The 20361-nt window shown below is 37.7% G+C and overlaps 3 protein-coding genes and 1 long non-coding RNA gene across 6 annotated transcripts; 2 read left to right on the plus strand and 2 right to left on the minus strand.

Annotated features, from left to right (window-relative positions):
* Positions 1–1576: 1576 nt before the first annotated feature.
* On the plus strand, positions 1577–8211 carry LOC122002820 (protein sym-1-like). The gene is made up of 7 exons (XM_042558167.1): positions 1577–2010; positions 4756–4843; positions 5602–5696; positions 5942–6014; positions 7019–7111; positions 7208–7294; positions 8043–8211. Exons 1-7 carry the CDS (start codon positions 1619–1621, stop codon positions 8121–8123), a joined length of 909 nt encoding a protein of 302 aa, XP_042414101.1. The 5' UTR covers positions 1577–1618; the 3' UTR covers positions 8124–8211.
* Positions 8212–8682: 471 nt separating this feature from the next.
* Positions 8683–9676, minus strand: LOC122002821 (18.1 kDa class I heat shock protein-like). The gene is made up of 2 exons (XM_042558168.1): positions 9182–9676; positions 8683–9099 (listed from the first exon to the last, which is right to left on the minus strand). Exons 1-2 carry the CDS (start codon positions 9447–9449, stop codon positions 8780–8782), a joined length of 588 nt encoding a protein of 195 aa, XP_042414102.1. The 5' UTR covers positions 9450–9676; the 3' UTR covers positions 8683–8779.
* Positions 9677–11500: 1824 nt separating this feature from the next.
* LOC122002822 (CAP-Gly domain-containing linker protein 1-like) lies at positions 11501–17977 on the minus strand. 2 transcript variants are annotated; one of them, XM_042558171.1, is made up of 5 exons: positions 17646–17977; positions 14296–16150; positions 13941–14147; positions 13460–13777; positions 11501–11689 (listed from the first exon to the last, which is right to left on the minus strand). In XM_042558171.1, exons 1-4 carry the CDS (start codon positions 17975–17977, stop codon positions 13463–13465), a joined length of 2709 nt encoding a protein of 902 aa, XP_042414105.1. In that variant the 3' UTR covers positions 11501–11689; positions 13460–13462. The 2 variants fall into 2 exon arrangements, with proteins under 2 accessions (XP_042414105.1, XP_042414103.1); XM_042558169.1 differs by lacking the exon at positions 11501–11689 and having other exon boundaries at positions 13308–13777.
* On the plus strand, positions 11683–18708 carry LOC122002823. 2 transcript variants are annotated; one of them, XR_006117726.1, is made up of 6 exons: positions 11683–11869; positions 15586–15801; positions 15978–16262; positions 17578–17796; positions 17868–18263; positions 18478–18708. It is a non-coding gene; the product is annotated as an uncharacterized LOC122002823 (long non-coding RNA). The 2 variants fall into 2 exon arrangements; XR_006117725.1 differs by having other exon boundaries at positions 17578–18263.
* Positions 18709–20361: the final 1653 nt, after the last annotated feature.

Below are 20361 nucleotides of genomic sequence, written 5' to 3' on the forward strand. Positions count from 1 at the left end.
CGAATAATTTTACTTAATATATAGTTTATTTGTCAATGACTTTGACATACACTAGCTTTCCAACTTTTGTCAAACTGTTATCGATGATTCCTCGTCCATGACATGTTATATCATATCATCCATAAGACAAAGTCCGATTATTATCATTGCCTTCGCCTGAAGTTCTTCCCTCTGATCTCTCCATGCTTTTCGGTTTTCTTTCTCCTAGCGCCTTCACCGTGTCTTGTTGCACCAACAAGTCTTTAACCCTTCTCTTCCATAATCCAAAATTCTCGGTTCCATCAAACTTTGCTATATCAAATTTCGTGGAAGTCATCCCCGACATGTTGAAAAAATCAACCAAAATCTCGCTCGGATACCAATTGTTGTACAAAGAGAGGAGGGGGCAAGACTTTTCATGCTCTAATAGGGAAGAAGAGGAAGAGAGAAAGAAATCACATGGAGCAATGTGATAAAGATGCTCAAGAAAGAGAAAACATAAGGAAGAAAAAGAAGAAGAGGAAGAAGAATAGTTACCATGGTTCGGTGACCTACCTACTCCATAAAAATGATTGAAGTTTTATTAAAAATCTCTCTACACAAGAGAATCACATTTAATGATTCTTATTATGCAACAAGTTTATAATGATTCATATAAATAGTACCTAAACCCCAGATCTGATAAAATTATAATAGGTTTCTATTATGAAAAATCACAACAGAATTCTGTTATGAAAAATTATAACAGAATTCTATTACAAAAAATCTTAATAAATTTTTTTTTCCATGATGCCCATCGTATTAGCCTTCTTCATCTAAATATTAGTCATCATCATCAGAAGAACTTTTAGTACTGTTAATTGAGTTGGATCAAATTACATAATGCTTAATCGAACAACAAATAGACTCGAGTTATGTGAGTAAATCGTAGCTTGTGAATCATACTTAGATGATTTAATTCTGAATTATGCCAAATTCGGCATGAATCATCCCCAATCATAATCATCACAAGTAACTCGAATGATTATGATCACTAAGTGATCTAAACCCACTAACTTGTATGTCAAATTTTACTTTCTATTCTTATTTGAGAGTGAAAGTCCCACGAGAGTACGTTAAATTTTATATAATTATCCGAGATAAAGAACAGTATGTTGGCATACTGATTTTTAAAAATTAAATTTAATTTCAATATATTAAAACTATTTTATAAAAGTATATTCATTTATTATTGTATTTGCTACTTTAAAAAAAAATTAGGGGGCGTTTGGTACGCGCGTTTTCCATTTTCATTTTCTGGAAAACGCGCGTTTTCTGGAAAATGGTGTTTGGTTTGCGTTTTCCGCGCGCGTTTTCTAAAAAATTGGCTATCGTTTTCTAGAAAAACAGAGAATGACAAAAAGTCGTTTTCTGTTTTCTAGAAAACGCGTGTTTTTCAGAAAATGAAAATGAAAACGATGTAAACCAAACGCACCCTTAACAATTGATTTAAAAAAAAAAAAAAAAAAAAAATGAGGAACACTGGTGTAGTTCACGGGCCCAGTCACGGCCCGTTTAGTTGCCCAATTGGGAAAGCAGCATTAGCTGTCGATTCCACTACCGTCAAAACCTCGACAAAGCCACCGCCTCGTGGTCGATCATGCTTCGCTGCGGCGCGAAAATGGCGGCATTTCTCCCCAATTCCATGCTCGCCGTCCGATCCCTCCCTCGCCGTCCCAAGTCGGTCGCCCAACTCCGTGGCCTGGAGCGGCTCTCTTTGGTCTGCGAGCACCAGAACCTCACCGATGCTCGATTCCCCTGCCGCCCCTTCGTTTCCTTCCCTTGCGTCGGGTTTGGAGGCGCGACCCCTCGTTTTTGTCCCCGGTTTGAGCCGAAGGCTCCCGGTTTCGTGCGGTTTCGAGCCGCCTCAGACGGTGGTTCTGGTGGTTCCACCGGCGGTGGTGCTGGGCACGGGGGATGGGGCGACGGAGACTCCCAAAGCGGAGGTGGAAATGATAGAGGCAGTGGGAATGATTGGTCCTTCCTTTCCTGGTAAATGCTGGGGTTTCCCCTTTCCTTTTGTCAGCTCCCTACATTGTTAAACTTACTGTGCTGCTGTTTTTCGTTATTGCTTAGCATCTGTTTTAGACCACCGCAAAGAAATGTGGGATTGAACTGTTTGCAATCTTTTGTACATATTGAATAAATTTTATTCTATTTTTATTGGACAGTCAGTCAACAAGTCCGACAACATGCCACCAAATTGGACAACCAACAGCTTTTAATTAACTGTATTACGGGTAAATGGATAGTAGAATTTGTATCTTGTACAGTTAATGTTGTGCCTATGGCTGCCATACTGATCAATTCGGCAGCCATTTGCATTACCATCAATCTCTATATATCAGGAGGTATATTCAATATCTCAACAAAAGGGTAGTGTAGAGTAAAAGCACTGTCACATTTTAAACGTTGCTCAAGCTTTGATGTTCGAAGCAAGCTTTCCTATAAAGTATTCAGAGAGTGTATTCTAGAGGCAACTATTTGATTAATCAATCTAACAAGATTTTGATTGGTAAAAGTTCACATGAGATCCTGATTAGGAAAAAAAGTGAATTATGAATATAAACATCTAAGTATTTGGTCGTTTATATTATGTCTAAAGGCAACCAAAAAATGGTGACTAATTTGATGAAAAGGGAAGTGTGTGTTCCTTGGGTATCCGTATGCCCAAAAGAGTTGAAAGTGTTTAGATTCGAAAACACAGGAAATCTTCGTGGCAAAGGATGTTACATTTAGAGAGTCAGGGTTCCCTTTGCACAGAGTAAGATCTTTAGAAATCAGAAATCCCAATTCAAATGATAGGCGGAGTTGAACGAAAAATGTAGTGACAACCCTGATTGAAATTAGAATGCAGAAAGGAGCACAAAAACAGAAGAAGTTTGAAGAGGAAAAAGTCAATATAGCCTAAAAATAAAGGCACAAACTATCAACATAATGCATTATGATGAGTATATAATTAGGCCCCAAAGAGTACAAAGACTGCCAAAACGTTTGGAAGATCATATTTGTTACACCATCACTCTTTCTTGGGCAATCCAGTCCTCCTCGGCACAAGTTCAGGTGTGATTTATCCTATATGTCTTGTAATAAATTATATCATCTTATAAAGCTTTTGTTGTTGCCATTGACTCAAACAATAAGTCAGCATTCAGATGCAGTCCAAGACCCACGATGGAGAGAGACAATATTTGCGGACATACAATCTATAGAAGACAATGAGACATGAATAATTGAAGACTTACCAATTGGTAAGAAACCTATAGGATGCTGCTAGGTATATACAATCAATAGAAAGGTTGATGGGGGCGTTGAAGATAAGAGTCAATTGGTTGGTAAAGGATTCATGCAAAAGAAGTGTGGATTTCCTCTAGCTGCTAAAATGACAACACTGTGACGTTAATGAAAGACTGGGATCTTCATCAATTAGATGCTAACAATGCACTCTTACATTGAGACTTGGTTACATGGAGCTACTATTAGAGTTCCAACCTACTAACCTGATTAAAGCGTGTCGTCTAAGAAAATCTTTGTATGAGATAAAGCAAGCTTTTCGAAATTGGTTTGAAAATTTCACTTTCGCAGTCAAGGATTATAACTTCAATCAAGCAGACTTCAAGTGGCCAATGCCAGACTATTTCTTGCTTATTAACTCAAAAGGTGATGAAGTTTTTGTTGATGACCTTATTCATGCAGGAAATAGTTTGGCTTCTTGATCCAATTTTAAATGGTTTTCAAGGCATTTTAAGATTAGAGATCTTAGGTTACTGAAGTAGTTCCATGGTATTGAGGAGCAAGACAAAAATCTGCCATTTTTCCAGAATACAGTGTGTTGGGCTCAAATCCAGTTGGCCTCCCAATGCCGGAAATGTTTTATCTTAATTCTTGCAAGCTCTACGAAAGGCATTGGAATGGCACAATGTGAATCTAGATATTTGAAGAAGAATCTAGGACAAGGAATCTTACATTAGAAATCAACCTCCGTCAACCTTGTTACCTTTTTGTGACTTAGACTGGACAAATTGTCAATCAGCTCATGATTTTTGTCAGTTTCTTCATCATTTTTGGAGAATGTTGTATCTCTTGGCAGACCAAGAAATAGATGACCATCACAAGATTTTTAATAGAGGCAGAACATTGGTCAAATGACAGTAGCAACAAGTGAGCTATTATGGATTAAAAGCTTATTGATGGACTTGGAGTTGATCACTCGCAATCAATGTGCCTTTATTGTGATAACAAAAACGTTCTCCACGTGGCAACCAATCTCTTGTTTCATGAACTAACAAAACGCATCAAGATTAATTCTCTTTGTTAGAGAGCATGTTCAATGCTGGGCCATTGCAATATGTCAGATCTCAACCAAATATCATGCTCCCAACTTCAAGCAAGTATTGGAATCATCAAGTTCGACAACAAACCACCAAGTTGGAAAACCAACTGCCTGCTCATAGCTTGATTAATTTTATCATTAGCTAAATGAATTGTACAATTTGCATATTGTATAGTTGAAGTCATACCTATGGTTGCCATATTGAGTATGGTAACCATTTACACTACATCTAGCTCTATATAAGGAGGTAGATTAATCTGTTAATCTTCCATCCTTCCACTTTCATCTTCCATTGTTTTCTTTTTTTTCCTCTTCAAATTAAAATTTACAATTTTTGTTTGAGTAACATTTGAGTCTTATCATTGTGTAATGGTAATGTTGATAAAATCTGTTGCTTCATGCAGGTACTTGACAGCTCTTGATAAGCATCCAGTGATTACAAAGGCTATAACATCTGCACTTCTAACCCTAGTCGGAGATTTGATTTGCCAGGTTCCTTCCATCCTCCATGGGTTATTAATTTTAAATAATGTTTTTTTTCGTATGTGCTAGGCTTATTGATTTAGATTGGTTAAGTGAAACTAACAAGATGATTAAGACTGAATTTGTCTTCATGAGTAAATCCTCAAGAATAATCTACGACTGCTTCCATTATGTTATTGCTTGTAAATATTGCTATTTTTTTTTTTTCATTTTGGATCTTTTAAATCATTCCCACAGTAAGTACATGTATCTTTATTTTTTATTTTGGCTCTTTTAAATCATCCACAATAGGTCCATGTATCTTTATTTTTATTTTGGCTATTTTTAAACCATCCTCAGTCGGTCCATACATTATTATTTTTTAATTTTGGTTCTTTAAATCATTCCCGCATGAGATCCGGGCCATTGCTTGTCTTTCTTTGATAAAAAATTCATTCTCTTCAACTATGAATTCTTGTTTGTGCTTCATTTATATTCTTCCCTCATGGTTCAAGCGTGGGAACATATATTCTCCATAACTGAACATTACCACTGTAGGTCCATGTATTATTATTTTTTATTTTAGTTCTTTAAATCATTCCCACATTAGATCCAGGCCATTGTTTGTCTTTCGATAAAAAATTCATTCTCTTCAACTATGAATTCTTGGTTGTGCTTCATTTATCTTCTTTCCTCATGGTTCAAGTGTGGGAACATAAATTTTCCATAACTGAACATTAATGCATCTCTCTCACCTGTACTTAATTGTCGTTTCTTGGATTTTCCAGCTTTTAATTGATCAGGTGCTGAAGTTGGATTGGAAGCGAACAATCGTCTTCACTTTCTTGGGACTTGTATTAGTGGGCCCCACATTGCAATTCTGGTAAATATATGAACTTATGCTTTCTCTGTAACGCTGTCAATTTATTGGTACATTGTGTGGTTGGTCTGGATGAAGTCCCATGTTTAAATCGTGTCAGTGCTCAAGCATGCAGTTTGTAAGGGTGAATCTCTGTTTGAGGCCTGCCTTTTACTGGAATGGAGCGTGCTCAACTTGAATTTGCCAGCCTCTTATCCATACATTGTGCTTTTTATGCTCAAAAGATTCATGCATGCTCCAATTCGCAGGTACTTGTATCTGAGCAAATTGGTTACACTTTCTGGAGCATCGGGTGCCTTTTCACGTCTTCTGCTGGACCAGGTATTTCTTTTTTCCTTTCTTATGTACTTGACCAAGCATTTCCATTCTGCTGACCTAGGTATCTCTATTCACGTACCAAATAGACAAGGGATATTGCCAGCGGCGTAGCTAGAATTTGTATTCAGGGGGGGGCGAATTCAAGCTGACCACGACACACTATTGAGGTCACGCCCAACCTCACCACCTCACTGTAAGGCCGCAACCAAGAAAAAACCTCACTGTGAGGTTATGGCCAAAGCGAGACCTCGCTGTGAGGCCACCGCCAAGCAGTCACTAAGAGAGGAGAGGGAACGGGAGAAGATCGTGCATACCGACGAGATGCATGCCAGTGCTGGAGATCAAAGAGGAGAGGAGAGGAGCGTGTCAGAGATCGGAGAGAAGGTCGATCAGAGAGGAAGATTTTAGGGTGCTGGGAAGAAAATTTGAGAATAAAAACTTTAATTAGAAAGTTAATTAGTGACGGAAACTTAATCGAGTTGTTAAAATAGAGACGAAAACTTAAAGGGTAAAATTAAGATTAGGAAAAGAATAATAAGGGGATTATGAGAGGAAGAAGACCACAGGAGGAAAAAAAAAAAGGAGAGGGGATTAGGAGGAGGAAGGGAGAGGGGATAAAAGTACGGGCAATGGGAGAGAGAAAAACAAATATTGAGAGAGAAAAAAAAGATTGGCGGAAAGAGAGAAAAAAAGTTTGGGTTCTTGTTTGTTTTAATTGAATATTTTATAAAAAAATCCTGAAATTTTTAGAATTTATAACTAAATCTTTTTTTTTAAAAAAATCACTATATTAATTTTTTCCCCCAAAATTTCAGAGGGGGTGGTCGCACCCCCTCGGCCTCATGTAGCTACGCCCCTGGATATTGCCTTAATATACTTCTTGTTGTGGTATTTGTAAATTTCATCTTGAATGGCTTTTTATCAAGTCTGATGTTTTTTGTTGCATTGTGGTTTTACAATTTTCCTCTTGCTCTGTTTCTTGATGTCTTACTAAACCTTCGGTGCAGTTTATCTTCTCTCCCATCTTCATAGGAGTTTTCCTTAGTTCAGTTGTTGCCTTAGAAGGAAGACCTTCCCAAATAAAGCTCAAACTTCAACAGGTATTTTTTTTCTTTTTCTTTTTCCCAAAAATAAATGTATTTGATGAAATCTACAAGCTGAAGCTTACTCTTTCCTGCTTTCACTGATACTCGCAGGAGTGGTTTTCAGCAGTGATAGCAAATTGGCAGTTGTGGTTACCTTTCCAATTCCTTAATTTCCGGTTTGTTCCACAAAATTTTCAGGTGTGGTAAATTCCTATTAATTGTATAGCTGTCAAAAACCCTAATGTGTTTCTTTGTGGAGAAAAGGTGGGGGGATGAAAGAGGCTCTAGGTTTTTCTCTTCGTTTCTTTGGAAAGAAAACAAGGGAGGGTAAGAAAGGAGTGAAAAATATTCTCCCACTTTCTTCACTTTGGCTTTTGCTCAAATCAGGCAAAAAGTCACTACAACAGACTGTGGCTGTGTTTTATGGTATTTAGTATAGTATTTCTATTCATTTTTATGTTATTAAAAACCAAAATTTCTAATTTTACTTTCTTTCAAGAAGATGATGGGAAAAAAGTTTGATTGTTTCTTTCTCTACAAAGGAAACAACATGAGGGAACCACTCTATCATCTCTTCTATCCATTTTCTTTTCTCAGATATTATTTTAGTTTCCATTTCCTTTCCTCAAAGGTATCTTTTTAGTTTCCATTTTCAATCAATCCTAAGAAACACAGCCTAAAGGATTTGAATCATTATAAATCAGCTGTCATTAAATTTTTGACTTTCCATATTTTATCAGGGAAAGTTTTTCTCTATTTAATAATGTTATTCATGTTTCTCTATTGTTTATTAAGATTGAATGTGACTTATTTTTTTTACCAAAAAATTGGATTTGTATCCGAGATTTATAAATTCCTTTGCTTCTTCATTTATTTTTAGTGCATTTCTTATTGCTTCTTCATTTAGTTTTAATTCATTTCTTAATCTGACGACTTCTAATGGCAGGTTCTAGCTGCGAACTTTGTGGCTCTTGCATGGAATGTAATTTTGTCATTTAAAGCGCATAAAGAAATTGTGCTGAAATAGATAATATCTGTTTCTTAAGTTTTTGTTTCTGGGCTTCATTGTAATATTTCAACAAATAGACTTATTACAAAACTTGATTTTAGATTAAGGCGTTGTTGAAAATGTGAGAAACATAGATAAGTTGATAAAAACATGTCAAAAAACAAGATAGGCGGCCTTCTGTTTTCCTATATTGAAAGGAAAAGTAGGTAGAGAGAATAAGTTGCAAAATAAGTTAAACTTTGCCAAACTGTCGATTATTTATGGTCAGTTGATGAATATCTCCCTTTTAAATTTTATGCAAAGTCTATATCACAAAAAAAATTTTAAATTACGGTGCCTGACCACATGATGACTATTATCTAAAGTTATATATTCTCAATGAAGGCTTGTGAATATTGATGGGTAATTGTTCTAAATTTATAGGTTTCAGTTGGTTTTGTGAATATGTTGACTCATTTTTAGTCGAAATTAACGATCGCCGCTCCCAGTAAACCTGACAGGCTGATCCCATTTACGCTTCAGTTAGGGTTTAGTGTACGATGAAGTTTTTGTAATTTCGCGATGAAGCAAGACAAGACACAGCTAGCAGCTTTTTCGTTGTTTATTTACTAAAGAGCTTGACCATCACATCAGTTCACACATGCAGATACAGACACACGAGTAAAAACGGATTATCACATTTCGGTCTTCATGGAGGAGGCCTTCATCTCCTCCCCGCCCTTCTGTTCCACGATGTTCACTGCCCGCGGCTGCTTCTTCTTCTCCACGGCCAGCTTGGGCACCGTCACTCGCAGCACGCCATCCTCCAGGTGCGCCTTCACGTTATCCATGTCGGCATTCGCAGGAAGCCGGAACTGCCGCCAGAACTTCCCGGCGGTCCTCTCCACCCGGTGCCACCTCTCGCCCTCCGCCTCCTTCTCCTCCTTCCTCTCTCCCGAGATCCGCAGCACCCGGTTCTCCTCCACCTCCATCTTCATGTCCTCCTTCTTCACCCCTGCATTCATTCGTTCGTTAACCACATTTCACATTAGGATCAGAGCTAACATTGTCACGCACTGCTAATGAATGGCACGAACCAGGCACATCGAGGGAGAGGATGTGGGCTTCCGGGGTCTCCTTCCAGTCGACGCGGGCAAGGTTGAGCATCTCGTCGGCGGCCTTATAGGTGGAGACGGGGAAGGGGGTGTGCTCCAGGATGTGGAAGGGGTCCAAGTCGCCGGCGGTGGGGAACATCGCATCCCACAGCCCTCTCGTGTAGGGGATCAGCGCAGTGGCCGGAGCAGAGGAGAATCCCAAGAGCAGAGCAGCGAAGAAGAGCACAATGCGCGGCGAGGACCTCATCATATCAATGGCGGATGTTGGCTGCTGATTCGAGAGAGCGCCGGTAGCGGACTACGGAAACGATCGAAGCGCCTTTGCGACTGGGGGTGGAGATCGATAGGGTTTATATAGAGGAGGGATCGAAGAGAGGGGAGGTTTCGAGAGGGATCGGGAAGGTTGCTGATTCATCGAATTGGGGAAATGGGAAGAGGAGTCTGGGAGCTTCCGAGGGGAAGGAGATGGAATTTCTGACGTGGCTATTCTGGAATGTCCGCATGCATGCCGACTCATGCTGCGCTTACCGTCGCGGAGAGAGAGAAAGGAAATGGGTTTTTAACATCAGCCGGTTAGCCGGTTTGGTCCGCTTGCACTACTAATATCATTTTTGACGACCGATCGCCTTCACGGGCTGAATCGAATTGGCGGATAATAAAATTGTCGAGTCAGGTTCGAAGCCCTGGTATTCATTCTTTTAGGAATAACTTAATTTTACTATTCTTAGAGCCGCTTTTTATTAAAAGGGAAATCTCCTGCGGCAACTGAAATTTAATTTTTAGATACTTTAATTATTCATCAGAGTACCTAATTATTCAAGCAATGAGCGTTCATTTTTTTCAATCAATTAACTTATGTAGTTCATCTTCTTCTGAATCGTAAATTATGATTTAGAGAATTTTTAACTCCACGCGAGGGAGCGGTGTCTCCTCGCACAATGCGGCCGCTCGAATGGGTTGCACTAATGCGGTCGCACAAGGTGACACTGCTCGGTCGCAAGCCGAGGACACCATTGCATGTCCGTGGATGGTGGTTCCTTTGATTGTGTCCGTACGAGCACTGTTTCCTTCCTTTCCCTGTTTGTCGATTATTAATTTTTTAAGGTTTAGGATTTTAAAGTTTCGGATTTATGTTTTTTTAATACCAATTATTAATTTTTTAAAAAAAATATATATATATATATATAAAAGTTATAATTGATAAAAAAATATATAAACTCTAAATTCTAAATCTTAGACCTTAAAAAATTAATATTATATATATTTTTAAATTCTCGTGCAATATTTTTGAACCCTATTGAACTTTAATGCCTTTGAGGCATGTTGCCTTCGCTGGATCAAGTTATTATGCACACTTAAACACAAGTTACAAGTTCTGCAGCTCATGTGTGTATGCTACACATCTTAACACATATTTAAAATATATATGCAAAATCTAATTTAAAGTTTTATTCAAAATATTAATATTCAAGTTAAATTTAAAATTTTAGACCGTACTATCACTATCAAATGAACAACACTTCAATCATTGTCATAGTTGGTCGGGTCTCCATAGCTAGAATTTTTTTATTTCAACGTTGTTGTAACGGTGTAAAAGTAAATCATTTATTTTTTAAATTCAATTTAATCAAAAATTATATATATATATATATATAATAGTTTTAATGATTTATTTTACTATGAAATAATTTTGATTAAATTTAAATAATATTGATGAGCGGATAAATTCTTTATATATATATAGTGCTTTTATCCGGTTAAACTAATTTATTTAAGGCATTATAGTAGATATTTTATAATTGTTATAATAATATTAAACTAAAAAATATAATAAAATATTTATTTTAATAAAATTATAATTAGGGGAGCGATCTTTTTATTTTTACTACGTTTTTTTTGGGATGAGCATTCGCAGATAGAAGCGCTGAGCAGTCGTCGAAGCAACAGAGCTCCTGAGATCTGCCACCTTCTGCAGTCGTCGAAGCAACGGAGCTCCTCGGATCTGTTATCTTTTGCAGCCGTCGAAGCAACAAAGCTCCATCGCCCGCATTGATCGTCCCCGCCACCCAGAATCGACTTCCTACACCGCCCGCGATGATCAGTCTGCTCCACCGCCCCCCACTTCTGCTAGATCGCTGCCTCCGCCGACTTGGATCTCAGTCTCAGCCCTCGCACCGCTGTGGTCGCTCCCTCTTCGTCCTCCTCCTCCTTTGTAACCGCAGACTCTCAAAAATCGATCATCGGTGGCTTATCCCACATCTTTTCGGCCTCTTCCAGTACGCATGCCACCGATCTTGGTCCCTTTCGACCTTAATAGGCGATCTTCTTCCCCCACATCTAGGAGCAGCAAATCGGGTACGCCCTGAATTGATAGTTGCCTCTGGTGGGAGGTCAGCACCTGGATCTCCAGCAAATCCCACCTCCATGCCAACTGGCCTTCCTTCCTCGTCAGCAACGATCTGGGCCTTCTTGTAGAAAAACCTAGAATTCCTGCCAAATTATGAGTTAGTTATCTAATCAATCCTCACCCACACCGATCGATCAACCTAAGCACAACACTGCTCGCCTCGCCAGAACACTCATTGGAGCCTGAAGCCTGTATGACAATGTCTTCCACGATGAATACAAAGAACTGCCAAACCTCCAAAAAGAAGTTTGCTTCAGCATGAGGTAACTAGACTTAATATGCCATTGCTACTTATATTTCTAAGTGCTTAAGTGCTCATTGTGTTCCTCATTGTGATTCTTGTAATCTAATGTCTTTGTAGAGTAGAATAGTGGTTTCAGTAGATGATAGATATACTTAATTGTGAATATTTGAATCAACCATAAATTTGATATGTAGTATGTTTATTTAATCTAGCATTAAATTTTTATCTAAAAGGGATATTTAATATTATGAAAATCTTTCCTTGCATTATTTCACTTTATAGGATGAGAATAAATTCAACAGTATGCATACAAATTCAATATTAGGATGAGAATAAGTTACCTTTTATATATTTCACTTCTTATAGGATTTTAACTATTTCATTCTCTATCAATTTCATTCCATAAATCAAATTCAACATTTTGTACAAAGAGAGGAGAAACATTTAGTGATCCTTATATAATCATATGGTAGCACAAATACATTTAATATTTTTACATTTTAAATTAGTGGTGCATGGATAACTATTTAGTAGCACTTTGATACAATTTGATATTACCTACATAATCATCTTTGTTGCATCAACAAGTTTAAAAAAAAAACAAAATATTACTTTTAGGATTTATATACGAATTTGCTTAAACTTCATGTGTGAATAAAGAAATCACTCTTCACAATGGGTGTCACACCTTCTAAGTTAATTGCATTACACCTTCAAATTGTGAGTGCAAGATATGTGCATTGACTCTTATAACATTAGAATTGTTAGATCAAGGAGAGACTATAAATACAATTTTTGTTCTCAAGTAACGAGAAATAAAATGTTTATACACAGGCAAGCTTGATAAATTTCATTTCCTAGGGACTATATGACAACATGAGAAAAACAAGAGTCAATGGACTAAAAGGGCTATAACCTATGAAAAAAACATGCCATCAATCTGAGCAAAATTTAATAAATTGGAGTTCCACATGCAGTGGACCGCTGCTCTGTTTCATCTGCCCATTTTTTTTTTTGTTGACTACATCACCCAAATTTTATATAGCTTATAGTTATCTTCTTCATCACTTTCTCTTTGAAAGTGTCTTCCTTTTGTTTATCTAGCCTTGCAATCCCAACACTAGTTATTTACTTAATTGGCTTCCCCACATGTTTGCAAGCAAATGATTCATGAAAAATTCAAATAAAATAACTGGACAAAGAAATTAATTAAAATGTTTTCCCTTTTAACTAGAACTTGCAGAATAAATCTAGTTTCTTTTTGTTTTATGGAACAAAAAGCTAAATGAATGTTTACCTCTTCACAATAACTTTTATTTCAGTTGTAGCTGAATAGACAAAATTATCATCTATCTCTGCTCCTCAAAATTTTATTTCAAGAGGCAAAAGAACTGAATGAAATTAGATTAAATCTTATAGGATCTGTCTTCTTACCATGAGGGAGAACTTTGCACTTATGATGGAAAAGAAATTGAAGACATTTAGCAGTGAGAAGAGTATAGTTGGCAAAGAAAAAGTTGATTGGATCATTAACCAAGTAAATCTACTATACAATAAATCCTATAGAGATCCTAAGTGTCAAGAGGACTAATGGGGAGAGAAGACTTACTGCTCATTCCAGTGAAAATTCTTTCACTGTTCTAGGACTACAGGTGATGTCAAATGGCTTTGAAAGGCTATCTCTCAAGATAGAGATTTGGCCCTCCTTTGTAAGAATGTTTTCGTCAAGTTCCTCAATCTTCTTTTGTAGAGAACAGACTTCATAATTAAGATGCATAATGCCCTCTTTTGAACTCTTTACTTCCTCCCACATATGGTTTCTCTCCTCGGTTACCTTCAATAACATATTCCGGGCAGCGGTTAGTTCTTTTGTGCACTCTTGATGGTCATTCTCAAGCTGTTTGATCCGTTCATCTTTCTGCATCAACTGTTTATGGATATTCAAACTAGTTAATAGAGGGATTGTGAATTTTATGCGCAATCTCTTAATTGTTATAGTCGATAAGAAATCAGGGATTAGGTGCAGGATAAATACAAGATACATATGATAAAGAAATACAGGCCCAAAATCTCTAAGAAATGAACCATACCTTGAGCTCCATATTAGTTGTCTTGTGGGAGAGACAGGAGACTTCATCCTGCATCCTCTGAATCTCTGTCTGGAGGACATCATGAAGCCTTATTGAAGAAGCCAAATCTGCTTCCAGTCGCTCAATTTCCAGTGCATTTGAGTGCAGCTTCTCCCTTAGTAATCTAGTCAAAATGACCTCTGACTTCAACCTCATTTCTAATTCATCCTATAAAAGGAAATACAGCATCAGTGATTCGAGGATCTTAGCAATAGCATTGACCACCTTTGCTCAAAGGAATTATAGTCGATGAATGCACATCTGCATCCACTTCAATATATATTACTAGTGTCATTTGGTTGAATTTGAATATTACCTTTGGCTGCTTGGGCATGCCACCTTCTGAGCTTTGTGACTGGCATACCATTGCATATAAATCTGACTTCTCATCCAGAACTCCCACTATAGTTTGTAGGCTTGTTCTTAAATATTCATGTCTTGCACGTAAACTCTGGCTTCTAATTCTATATTCGACAAAAGGATAACCATGTTCAAATTGTTTGCCCCTAAGGAGTTCTAATAGGTTGTCATTGAAGTGATTAAAATCATTCACTAAGGACAAACTGTCTGTTTGCAAGCAATCTACTCGAGCATGAAGCTCCTGATCCAGCTTAATTGATGAGAATTGGCCTCCATTTCCAACAGCCTGTAGACGATTCAATAAGGCAATGTTCTCTTGCCTGAGTGTCTCCAGTTCATACCGGCAAGTCTTTAACTCTTTTCTTAAATTTTGTTCAATACCTGTCAACCTTATCTGCTCCATCTGTAACCGATTTACATGATCATTTCTTTCTGTCAAATTATTCTCAAAAGCATCACTATAACCTTGCCTCAAGCCATCAATAGTCCTTTCTTGCTCATTGAATGTTCTTTCAAAGCGCACAACCAGTCTTTGCAACTCTTTGTACTCTCTGTCTTTCTCATTGAAGCATCTTTCGATACAATCCCGTTCCTTTTCAGTTGCATCTAAACGGTCCTTAATCTCTAGCAAAGCTTTCTCAAGATTTTTATTCTCAGCTCCAAGTTTCTCCACGTTGGCAGTTAAATTAGTTACTTCCATTTCTAAATTCAATTTCCTACTTTTATTATCACCATCAGTGCCTTTGAGGGAAGATATTTCCCTCTGATAAGAAGCATTTTGCTCTGCTAGATGCACCGCTTGTTCCTGTAGCCTCTGTTTTTCTAACTGAATCATCTCAAACTTCATCGACCAGTCACTTGAACTTCTCTCCAGTTCTTTCCTTAAATTAAATTGAAGTTGAATCTTCTCCCTCTCCAACCTTCGACTTAGTGATTTTAGCTCTAATTTGGCTTGCCTTAAATGCCTTTTTGCAGCATATCTTTCTGCAAGTCTGCACTTTAGTTGTGCCGAGAGGTCCAATGCCAAATACTTCCTGTCTTCTTGGATATCCCTAATAGTTTGGAAGAGCGAAGACACATGTGACTCACTTTTGTTGAGTTCTTCGAGGTCAAAATATTCCTCACTAAGGAGCTCAATCATCTTTTCAATGTCGTTCAATTTCTCAAGTAATTCTTCATCTGTATCTTGTTGATCAGAGCTATTATCCATGATTCTTTTTTTGATAAAACAGTCATATTTTTCCAGGTCCTGAGCAAAAGAATCCATGTAAATATCCTCAACTGTTGCACTACTGTCGGAGTCATAGTCTTGGAAATTCATGGATAATTTTCCAGAAAATGCATGCGACGATTTCTTGTTACCCTCTTTTGTGTGTCTCCACGAGGATGCAAAACCAGAATCATCTCTCATGCAATTTTGTTTGGAAGAGTCGTGAAAGGAATCATTCACCTCCCTCAATGAGTAAGTTCTTACATCCTCTTTATTGTACATAATTGAAGAGAGTGCTGTAGATTGGACTTCGTGCAACCTTACTGCACTTTGATATGCTCTATTATCTTCGGAGAAATGGATTCCAGATTCAGACAAACATTTTTCAGTTTGTCTCCCCGCTTTAACTTCCTGATTACCTCCATCAGAGTGCTGGTCAAGAAATTCATTCCTTTCTTGGAATCGCGATTGTTGAGACACATTGCATCTTGACAAAATCGGAGAGCAGCAGGAAGAATTTTCCGATGAAACTTCAGGATTCTTTGAAGACCCAGGAGAACCCTGTTTATGAACAGCATGGGAACGCAAAGGTCGAAGGCAGCTGAATCAGAAAGCAAGAAAAATTAGAATATCATTACCACAAGAAGAAAACTCTCAAGTATCAACATTCGACTGGAACTTTCTCATCTGGTTCAGAAATTAACGACAGGAAGGTAAAAGTATAGCATGCACAATCATAGTGTGAACAATAACGCATGAATGCATTAATCTCTCTCTCTCTCTCACACACACACACACACACACACACAAAGGTGGATTCTATTTTCGGAAGATATGTGTCTCCTCGAGATGGTTTAGTGGTTAGCATATGAGGTGTTGCCACCATAAGGTCTGAGATTCGAATCTCGGCAAAACCGAGGTAAATACCTCCCTTATGTGCTACTCACTATTCTAAAGGCTAGTAGCCGTCCGTAATTTACCTCCTTCGTGTTGACCCTAGGACGGATTGACAGGGGAGCTGGGGGCGAGCGTATTCGTCTTTTGCCACCACAAGTGACAATCTCAACAACATCTCTAATCATGTATAAGTTGGAAGACCCATAAGCTAACACAATCCTCATTTGGAGGCTAGGGGTGTCATTTGGATGGACGGATTAATTTTTTTTATTAAAAAATCTAACTTGAACCTGAATACAACCTAAAACCCCTAAACCTGACCAATCCGAATAACCTAATTAATTTTATTTTTTTTGCTATTTTTCCAATAAGTTTTTATTTTTTTATCTCAATTCTATATTATTATTATTATTATTATTATTATTATTATACATAAAGACATCTTAATTTTTAAAATAAAATTTGACTTAACCTTAAAAAAAAATCACTAAATCCTAAACTCAGGTCAACCTGAACCCAATTCGAAAATCTTCAATCTAAAAACCCTCTAGCCTGAATTCAACCCGAACTTGAAAACCCCCAACCCCAATTTAATGTTTTTCGGGTCGATTTAGATTGGTGGATCCGATTCGTTTTTGACATCCCTACTAGGGGTCCCTTCAAGACTGTCCCATGTGATCTAGTGGAAAGATAAATCACGAGGGACTTCGTCCAACAACATGACCTTTTGCATGGGTTCAAGTGACCCACAATGCATTTCACATACATTGGAATTGATTCCATAACTTATTGCAACAACGCCACGGGTAAATACCAATTTTGTCAGCCTGTGGGATCAAAGCTAACACAACCCTGATATTCTAGATAGGTGAATCTTAACTCCTAATATGTTGGAATATCTATCTCTGTAATCACAAACATCAACCAACTACAAAAAGCTTCAACTACTCACCTTTAAAACCCTTGAAACATGAAAGCGTTTACCTAAGATGCCATCAAGTAAATGTAGTAATTGGTAACAATTTGTGCAAAAACAGACAAGAAAGATCAGTTCACAAACATGCAGCATATGCCAATCATTAATCGGGTTAGATAAGCATCAATGAATATATTTGAATTTTTGTATTCCAGAGTAGTTTGCACTGCATGTGGATCAAAGAACAGAATGAACACGGGAGTAATAGAGTTCTTGAACTTACTGCACTTGGCAACTAGATGCTTGATGTGGTGAGTTGCCACAACTGGCGACTGGTCTGCACAGATCACTCAAAGAAACAAGGTTCCCCTCTCTGAAGTCGTCGTTCATGGCACCGAAAGAAAACGAATGGCTTCTTCGAACAAGTACTCGAGGTGAGTCTTCATTTTCTGGATATCGACTGGGATCTTTCGCAATGTCTTTTACAGTCAGAGAACAATCACAGGGCTTCTCACTGCATCCCAACTTCTTGTCAGAACATGAAGGAGGTGTTTGTAGAGAAGTGCCACTTGCATCCCTTGACCCCAGAGATTTAAATGAAAAAAGCCTCTTCATTTACAAAGTTCTGTTTGATTTCACTCCTGCAAGGCATAGAATTGTTTGTTTTAGGACTTCTCATTGTTATTACGTTTGAATTCACTCTTTCAGGCCCAAACAGTCATAGTCCTAAAACAAAGAAAGGACAAGAATTAGACTGAGATAACAAAGGGATGTTAAGCATCTTACAGACTAAGCTTAACAGAATTCTGCATAAAGACCAATTTGAGGATTTGTTAGTCCAAAGAACAATTACAAGAATTTGTTAGTCAAGTTTGAGGCAGCAGAAAAATAAACTACAAAGGTAATTTTTGTCTCAGTTTGACATTTGACAAGCATAGATCACATTCGCACACGAGTTAACTAGTTTTATTAAGTGTAATTTAGCACCTCAATTTACACTTCATGTGTTCATATTCATAATATTTTCAAATTGTGATTTAATATGAACTATTCAGTCAATTTCATCCCTTCTTTGTTCACTTTTCCAACACTAACAACTCTTGACCCAAATACAGTCAATTCGATCTTCAACAAAGAAAAGGAAGACTAATTCAAGCAAGCAAGCAAAAAGAGAATTCCTTTCATTCTGAAAAATTAGGCAAACCAAAGAGAAAAACCGCCTGCGCAAAGAGCAAACTTTTGGCGAGGATTGGAAGAGGAGAGGAAGAAAGCTAATCTACCGCACTCAACCTCTCTACTGCTTTCGAATCACTCGGAGAGAGTAAAGCGAAGCGAATTACCGGTTGAGCGGGCCTCCGGCGATCTGGAACCGAAAGGAAATCGTAGAAGATGGAGAGGAAGAGGAGAAGTCGAATACGGAACTGCTCTCGAAGGATTGAAACCCCGAGGAAGACGTCACTCGCCGCCGCGGCCACGAGCGAGAGCGAGAGAGAGAGAGAGAGAGAGAGAGAGGCAGAGAGACAGAGAAGACCGAGGGAGTTAACGGCGGCGTCGAGGATGCTGCCACCCAGTTGATTCGGAACGGAACCAAGTGGGACGGTATTTTACGAAAATGCCCCTGCTCGTCCACTTTCCTCCCAAAAAAAAAAAGTGGATTAGGTACTAGTTAAGCGGATTTAAAAACTAAATTTAAAATTCTAGGGAGTTAGGTGTTAAATGGTTAGAGATGCTCGCACCCAACCCAACAGCGAAATTTTCTAGACCAAATCTCAGACAAATCACACCTAACCCAACACACGACTCACACCTAAACTCGGTCATGTCTAATTGAGCTAGGTTTATTTTACAAAAATGCCCTTGTTAGTTTTAAAGGCCAAATTAGGAACTTTCAAATAATACAAACATTAATTAGTGACAAAAAAAAATTTATTCTTAAAATAATATTTATCACTCATTAATTAATGAAAAACATTTTATCAGATCGTCTCAAAAGTGCTTGTAATTGTTGTAATTACATATACTTTTGGGGAGGGGAGGGCCTTTAGGTACATAAATAATTATAATATTCCTTCATCGCCATAAATAATTATCGTTAGTGTTTGGTTTGTTCTACCCACATCACTCAACATCCAATCAATATTGCAAATGAATTATTATGAAGAACACGAACCCTAAAAAGCCCTTGTAACTTTTTAATGTTATATATAGTTTAAATATTTGGAAATTGAGTTGAAATGAAAGTGTTAATTAAAGGCGAAAAGGAAGCATGCAAATAGGAACAAAGAAGAGTTGAGAAGTCCACAAAGAGTGTGACATTTTAGGTCAAACGTACCAATGAGACTATTAGTTTGCATCACATCATGTTTGATATAACCTATTGGATATCATAGTCTCATTAAAAGCCTTTGTATTGTTTCCCATTTTGTGATTATTATTTATCAACCGAAATGCTGCCTCGGGTGGTATAACCTCTCACTTTTGATGGCATGCCATTCGTTGTTGATGACTTAGAGGATAGCTCGCTATCGGTTGGGCACCTTGGAAAGATGATAGATGTGGATAGGAATAATTGTGAATGAGGAAAAGAGGCGACGATGGATGTAAGTAAAGTTAGAAGGGAGGAACGTAAACTATGAACTATGAGCGAAGAGAAATAAAAGGAGATGTTGTCAATGCTCAATGAGGAGGAAGAGGAGTAGAGAGGAGAAAGTGATGTGAATGATTGAGAGAAGAGGAGGAAGAAGAGGATAGAGATGGAGGTAAGGTTATCGACACCAACACTAGAGATAAAGAGGGGCAAAGTGAATGCGGACGTTAAGTAAAATGAATTTTACAAAAGTATCTATAACAGAGATGGTCATTGAACAACAATAACAAATTCTAAAATATGTTACTATATAACTACATATATTGTCATAGATCCCTTACAAACATTAACTTTCTTTAAAGCATGATTAATCTATTCTATTTTCTCATAATTTCTTTTACAATGCGCATTT

The sequence above is a fragment of the Zingiber officinale genome, chromosome 7A (assembly GCF_018446385.1).
Source record: "Zingiber officinale cultivar Zhangliang chromosome 7A, Zo_v1.1, whole genome shotgun sequence".
Classification (NCBI taxonomy): Eukaryota; Viridiplantae; Streptophyta; class Magnoliopsida; order Zingiberales; family Zingiberaceae; genus Zingiber; species Zingiber officinale.